Here is an 8100-nt window from a genome sequence, read left to right on the forward strand (position 1 = left end):
AAGATCTCCTTACTCAGGAATTAGAAAGTGAAAAAGGAGACAGAATTGTGCTGGAAAAGAAAGGGAAAGTATTGTGTTGTCTGAGAATCTCTGTGGAAATTCCTCATCGGGAACACGCTGACCTCAGGTCTGACCTGTAAGCGTCAGCTTTTATGTGTGGCTGTGCTATGGAGTGTGTTATGGACGTTTGTTTATGAGTCTGTGCTGTAGTATTACTGGGGCCCAGGTATCACTAATCCTGCCATGTGCTCAGTGGAGCCGTTGTGTAAAACTTGATAGGTGGATTTCAAGCTTCAGTACAAGATTTGCTGTTCACTTTTCAATTAAAATTTTAGGTGTCTCTTTTACATTTATTCATAGTACAGTCAACAAGCAAATAATGACTTCAAGAGCCACCATATGAAGCTCATAACTTTAAAAAATGTGACAAAAAAAAAGCCAAATTATGACACTGATAAGTTTGTTTCCTCATCTCAATAGGTTTGTCAACTAATGAATCCTATAAAACATTGTGTAATAAAGTAGCAACTTAATGCATTAAACTCTTATTCCTGTAATTCGTCACATTTTGAGACAATATCATTTTAACATGATCAGTTATGAATATTTTACATCAATAATGTGATGTTATATGCAACAGTTTATTGCATAAATTAACAAACATTTCTGTTTTTACATTATGTTTTACTACAACGGTACTTTGACAGGACGTGCAGGACACGTGGCTGTTGTGGGGTGCGACCCAGTGACCTTTCCTTTCTCTCATGAGACTGTCAGTCGGACCAGTGGGCTGTCCTCTCTGGTTAGAAGTTGTTGCTACAAGAGAGGATTAATGTCTTCACATTGGCTGGTCAGACATTGTTCAAATTCACAGAAGTTTCCATAGGAAGGACTCCCAGCGAAGGAAACCCCAACCTGTTCCATCAAGCAGAACGCACCTAATCATGATGCTTTTTTTCCACTCAGGCAGAGGTTGAAACACTCAGATTAAAAGCAAAGGCAGAAGATTGGCTGTATCTCACATGTATGTACTGGGGGTACAGACAACCTGCAGTTAACAGCTCTTTGATGGATAAGGGTGTTTCCAGGATATAAAACTGTCAACCCCAAAACACGAGTGTGCCAATGTTTATACAGTTTGTGCATGTGAGTGAATGTGTATTGAGATTCCCTGCATGAGTCACAGACTGGATTTAGTTGGAATTGTTACCTTTCTTTCCCACAAGTCTCTTGGCATGCTGAGACTTGTGGCTTCTCAGGTCAACATGAAACTATGGATACACTTCTGAAGAATTTCATCATTTTCAATGACATCCTCATGCCCACACAAACACACGAAGTGGAAAAAGATAACCACTAAACTCCCCCTTAAAGTCACCCGATGCAAGACTTTACTCATCTTCTGTCTGATTTTACGATACGAGAAAGTTCTTGGCTCCTACGCGACTGTCCCATGTGCTCCTGTCACCATTTTCAGGCATAAACACACTGAATTCTTGCCTTAAGGTAAATACTCATCCGGTCCATAAAGAGAAGAACAATGACAGGCATTGTGCACACTCTATTAATCAAAGTAGTTAAAATGCCCCAATGTCATTTCCTGGCTGTATTGCTGTAATCTATATGAAACCAACGTGAGGTCTGCTGTTCTGAGCAGGATGAACACTTTGCGTGCTGCATAACTGTTTTTGAAAACATCATGATATTTCAAAGAAGGGAGTGTTTTATCAGCATGTTGTTTATGCTTTCTGTTTCATTCCAAAGATGTTATGAAACCAAAAGCTGATGTGGTCAAATAACTCCTCCAGGGATTGATAAGGACTGTTTATGGTCCGAAGGCGACAGGGAGTTAAGGAGGATTACATGTGACTGGTTGGTGCAGTTATTTAGCCTACCTCCCTCCTTGCAGACACTGAGCTCCTTCCACCGCTGGTTATTGGTTCAGTGCTGTCTCTGATTTTGGAATGAGTGAGACTGTTGTGCTGGCACAAGCGAGGTCCTTCTTTTTTGTCAAACCACATCCTGACAAATGATTACTTAACACGATGTTCTGTCTCCTGCATTGTGTGTTTTTATTGCCTTCTCCTTCCCAGTCAGGAAAGTTGCCTTGCAAGCAAGTAATCTGCCCCCGTAGAGGGTGACCTTTTTTTTTTATAGAGCAATAATAATACCTGTTTACCCCAAAACCAAGGTGGGACTGTGAATACCAGAGATGTGGAGTAATTGTGGAAAAATAATGTAGATATCTAAATTGGCACTGGCCATATCAGGGTAATGACAGCCATTTCCTCCTAAATTTATCCTGTGAGTCATGTGGGGAAAACGGTTCATTATCCTCTACAGAGACCCCCTTCCCCCCATATCCATTTAGTGAGATAGGCCCTTCCCTTGTCATGTGATCCAGAGTTGTGGAGTGATTCTGAGGGCGAGGACCTCACCCCGATCTTACCCCCCACCCCACCCAATCTGCTCCTCCCCGAAGACACACACTTAGTGAGGTCCCTGTCAGTGCCCCAGCAGAAATTACTCCTGACACAAGTGCTCAACACACTAGAGGATCTTCAGTCATTTGAGATAGACAGAACTTCAAAGTGCCCATTTAGAGAAAACACGCTGGGATTACCACATGGGAGTATGAACCTAAAGCTATAAATTAAAGGCTGTATCCGGGCTTGTTTTTGTCTCCACTAAGACTTGGAAGATGGTACTGACTGTGATGACCCTGATGAAGACAGCTCCTTAGCCAAAACATTGGATTTGTTTTGTGTGACCTCAGAGGACTCCAGCAATCACTTAAAAGTTATTTATTTATATAAAGCAGATTTATGCAAAAAGTCAATAAAACTACTTGGTGTCAAACCCTCTTTGAATGTCATAACCTTAGAGTTAGAAATGTTTATGAGTGTGAAATGTGTCATGTTTTCTTCACATCACTGGCAGTAAAATTTCACAGATCCTCAGCCCATCTTGTACTGTACAACAACGCTTTGATGCATGCGCCCATCTAAAATTACTAGAGCAACGCAGAACAGAATGTATGTGATGACAAGCAGTGCAGCGTCTGTGCTTTCTCACCCTGCAGCCTGCTGGGAAGGAGAGGTCAGGCTGATTAGATAACTGTTGTGTTTGCAGAGGAGCCTGCTGGGCTCACGTGAGGGGTCCGATCCCTGATACAGAGACCTTATACAACCATAAGTCTTAAGTGTATACACAAAATGTTCACACACAAATTTCATGTTCTTGATATTAAGCAATATGCTCATTGTAAAATGGGAACAATTTAGAAACTTTTAGAAGTTACACCAGACGTCGTGTTTAGGGAAGGCGCTGGCTCTTTTTCAGAGAAGAAGAGACAATATTCATAAGAACTTCCCTTCCCTTGCTTCCCTTATTCAATTAGATTCCCTCTTGGTGCAAAATTACAGTTTAAAAGGTTTAAATAATCAATGTATTTACATATCTAAAGTGTATTTAAGCTGTTTGTTCCTCTCTGTCTCTGCCCTGACCTTTGGCCCAGATGATAACAGCCATGAACACCTGGTGGTCAGATAAAGGTGTCTGTGTGAATACACAACCTAAAGACTGCCTGACTCATTCATACAGTTATGCATAATGATTGATCAACAATTTGTATTTATCTTCTTGGAAGGAGTCATTAAGATGTCTGAACAAGTTCTAGTTTATGATGCTCAGTAAGCATGTGGCCAAGTTGCAGTTTATAAACTGAAGATGCCACTTAGAGATTGCTTTCAGTGTTTGTTTTCATAACAGCCCGGGTCTTTAACCCTGTCCTTGACTAGCTCATATAGCCTGAGAACCAGAGTTATAGGTGCTGTATGAATAAAGTGCCGCTGAGTGACCTTCAGGCTATGTCAATAAAGTTGGAGCACCATGTGCTTTCTGTTTTTCACTCTCATGCTGTGTTGACTCCTCACTGATGCCATATCATTTGTAAATTTGTACACAGCCGAACAAATATTTCACACATCTGTTTTTCCAGTAAAGTGCAAAAAGGACTTACTTGACTGAAATTTACTTTTGATGGTTTTCATACAGGGTGTGAGCAGTTATTTTTCTTAAGTATGTCAGAATTTTAATCCTTTGTTGATCAAAGACATCCTGATTTATTCTGAGGCTGTACTGACTGTACTGTTCTGATGAGTAGGACCAGCCTTGCCAGTGACGATATTATAAACACCATGTCCTTGTGGAGGAGGAAAACAAAATCTTACAAGATGATAAAATGGAATTCCTATCTAGGTTAAGGTAAACATAAAAGTCACTAGACTGCTTTAACTCCCATCTAGTCTCAACTGATCCACTCAGTGTGTTTGAACAGACATCATGCAGCATAATTATGCTGTTCTCAACACAGCTTGCATCACATTTACATTCATTTTTATTTTGTTGTTGTGCAAATGTAATAGTCTGTTCCAGGCAGTTGTCATTAATAAAGACTTCCTCCACCAGGTTACCACACAGGAAGCTGGCACTACCCAGTGGGAGTCATAAAGACTTCCTACTTCTTCTACTTCTTTACCTCCTCATTTGCATGCAGGACAGACATTGTGTGATGAAGCAAGGTTCAGTGGTGTAAAAATAACACTTGTTTACCGTAGCATGCTACACTCTTCATGCGACTTGTGCAAACCGGGGGGTGAAAAGTCTGTCTTGCAGGTTTTATACTGTAAATAAACAGGTATTGTACCAACAAGTCATTTTGAGTTTGAGTCAAAATTCCAACATTTAAAATGATTTACATTCCACAGTAAAAAGGTCTGAACCTAAATGACAAAAGGTTTCAAGTACAACTGGTTTGTTTTAGATGGTACATGACTTTTATTCATTACTGTGGCATGAGTGCAGTATCTGAAATTCTGTGTCAGTGCATTAAATTGCCAATAATGACAGAGTCTAAAATGAAGTGCGACCAGAACAAAAAAGGCACTTCTGTGACCTATTTGTAACTTACAAATTCAAACAAACAAAAAAACAAAGCCCTGTACAATCTATAGCTCGATAGCACTTAACGTTAATTTATACTTTACTTTACTATCCTAAAGTTAGCACCACAACTTACCACAGAAATGTACAGATATACAAGCACATGTAGCATTCAATATCATAACTGTCCTGCTGTTCAGTGATCACATTCCCTTCCAGGTCACTGGCAGAGTAATTGCACCTAACACAATTACAGTATATTCCACAGGAAAAGGATGGGTACGAGTAAGCAGTAATAATGAATCCACAGATGTGAACAAAGTGTCAGATAGTAATACTGCAGAACAGAGGCTGTCAACGACAGGTCCGTATGTTTGCCCTGAGATGAAGACTGAGATCATATAACACTTCTTTGGCAGGTCATAAAGCACAAAAAATCCATCTCCAGTTTTCTCATGGAGTTTTTGGGGTTCTATAGAACGGATTTTAATACCTTTCATGCTGCGTTTAGCAACCCCACTGTCACACTGAAGACTCATTGTGGAACACTTTAGCTTTGAGATTCCTCAGGCTGCACTGCAGGTTGGAGCTGGTTTCTGACTGCAGGGCTTCTGAGAACTTGACGTCATATGAACGACTGACCTGAGACTTCCTCTTGATGGAGTTCTGGATGGTCTCCGAGGTGAAGTAGTACACAATGGGATCAAAGCAGCAGTTGGAAACAGCAATGCAGAGGGCTATTGGGTAGATGGTTCGGACCACCGACTCCACAAAACAGCCTTTCAAGGTTTTAGTGCGGACCAGTGCATAAAAAACCAAGTTTACATTGTAGGGGATAAAACAAAAACAGAAAATAAAGAGGTGCACAATTATCATGCGCAGGATCTTGGTTTTGTTGAGCTTCCCTCCATGACTGATGGTTTGGGGGCGACGCAGGGTCTGCAACACCATGATGGAGCAACATACGTTGAGTAGCAGCGGGATGATGAAGCCCACTGTTTCTATGAAAATCACTACCTTAGACAGGTGAGACTTCCACTGATCGGAGGAGAAGTTCTCGAAGCAGAATGTGGTATTGTCATTGTTTGTCTTGTTGGAGGTGCTCTTCAACATGAACCCTGTGGGGAGACTCCCTGAAAGAACCAGCACCCATACTGCAATACACACTATCTTAGCATTGCGCTTGGTCCTAAGCGTCCTTGAGCGAAAAGGGTGCACAATGGCCAAAAAGCGATCCACGCTAATGCAGGTGAGAAAGAGCATGCTGCCATACATGTTTGTGTAAAACAGCGAGACGGAGACCTTGCAGAGTGTGCTTCCAAAAGGCCAACTCCTGTTGATGAAGTAGAAGACCCTCAGAGGCAAGGTGAAAACAAACAGCAGGTCAGATACTACCAAGTTTATCATGTAGGTTGTGGTTTCATTTTTCAGTTTCAGAGAGCAGGTGAATATGTAAATGGCCACAACATTGGTGATCAGTCCCACCACAAACACAATGCTGAAGATGGTGCTGTACAGCGGATATTTGAATCCATCGTTCTTGGAGCAGTTTAATGTAGTGTTGCTCATTCTGAGAGACAAAGAGCGGAGTGATGAGGGGTGTCTATTATGTAATAGCTATATAATGAAAGGGCTGCTCTGCACAATGAATCCACCGTGAATGGCAAGTAAAGCAACGAACAGTCCTGTCTCAGGATACATTGAAAGACACTGTCATCTGAGACTAAAGGCCATTAGCACAGAGCACAACTGTCCATGTTAAAGAGGAGTGCAGCACATGGTCAACATCATTCCCACCCCTGATCCTCATGTAGTTATTTTGTGGGTTACCTCATGTTGAAAAGACCCCTCCCAGAGGACAGAGAACCAGGCTGGAGCGTCCTCCCCTCCCCCTGCGATGTCTCTCCACCAGGCTGCACCCCACAAGTTGCAGGCTGAGCTGTACTTACTCAGATAAATCTGTCACACAAATGCGTGTCCTTTTCACTTAAGAGGTCCCCCACCACCATGAGTTGCTGAGTCCACAAAAGGAATGATGGTATATCCACATCTAGGTCCGTTAGGAAGGTGTCCTCATGGCAAAATCCCTACTCTTTGTCAAAACTCAATCTTCTGTTTTTGTCCTTTTCAGTTACAAAGCATCAGGGTTGTCATCAGCCTTCCACGTCTCACAAGGTTTTAACCACAAACCACCAGGCTTCTTCCCAGAAGCAGGATTGTAGTTAAGTTTAGCTTCTCTCCGGCTGTGTGTGACAATGTGAGTGTGTTTCACAGTTTGTCCTCAGGGTCTGTTTCCTGTCCGACCCCCCCCCACACTCCTTCTCTCTCTTTCTATTACAAACTGACTGAGTCACTCAGTATCTACTTCTCTTTCTCGTTTCGCAGTTTGTCTCTGCCTCTGACAGCCTCAGAGCTTTTGCTCAGCACGCATCTCAGAGCTCCAACTTGTTCTTTGTGCCGGTATCAGAGACAGTTTTTGTACTTTGAGTGGAGGGGAGAGCAGCTGTAGTAACTCCTCCCACTGCCTCCTATCCAACTCCTCCTACTCTTTTGTCTGCTCTTACAGTAAAAGTAGGAATATACCAAAACAACATTTCATTGTGAGGGAATTCATCAAGACTTTACCTTAAGTGCTCATAATTAGCTGGAATACTCTTAGTATGTATCAGAACTTTATACTGATGCATTGATACATATTTAAAATAAATTATTTGATTATGACTTTTATGATTTAAAATAAAACAAAACAATATGGGTCTTAATATGTGTTTAGTTTTAAGTTTTGAATTTCCTTAGAGGCTCTGATTATAGCTTCACTGGGAAGTTTACACTTAACCAATGAACAATTTAAGCACTAATGTAAATAGTGAATATTAGTCAAAAATGCAATATTAAAGGATAATATATACCACCAATATTGGTCCAAAGCAATTTTTTAATATTGAAACATACAATTCTAATAATCATAGTAAACAGCCAAGTCTTTGTGACTCATGAGTGAAGATCAACGATCTCTGAATTTATTTTTGTGTTTTTTGTCACTTCTGAAACCCTCATAACATAACAGACACGTCATTTCTTGGTAATCCAGTTCTTAAACAGAAGTTCTGGTGAAGTTCAAATAGAAATTTGTTTTTCTCCATCACTCAAACTGAT

At 41.1% G+C, this 8100-nt stretch overlaps 1 protein-coding gene across 1 annotated transcript; it reads right to left on the reverse strand.

Annotated features, from left to right (window-relative positions):
• Positions 1 to 4815: 4815 nt before the first annotated feature.
• On the reverse strand, positions 4816 to 7430 carry lpar6a (lysophosphatidic acid receptor 6a). The gene has a single exon (XM_042414249.1). The coding sequence runs from the start codon at positions 6511 to 6513 to the stop codon at positions 5467 to 5469; it is 1047 nt and encodes a 348-aa protein (XP_042270183.1). The 5' UTR covers positions 6514 to 7430; the 3' UTR covers positions 4816 to 5466.
• Positions 7431 to 8100: the final 670 nt, after the last annotated feature.

Source organism: Thunnus maccoyii, chromosome 6, assembly GCF_910596095.1.
Source record: "Thunnus maccoyii chromosome 6, fThuMac1.1, whole genome shotgun sequence".
NCBI lineage: Eukaryota > Metazoa > Chordata > Actinopteri > Scombriformes > Scombridae > Thunnus > Thunnus maccoyii.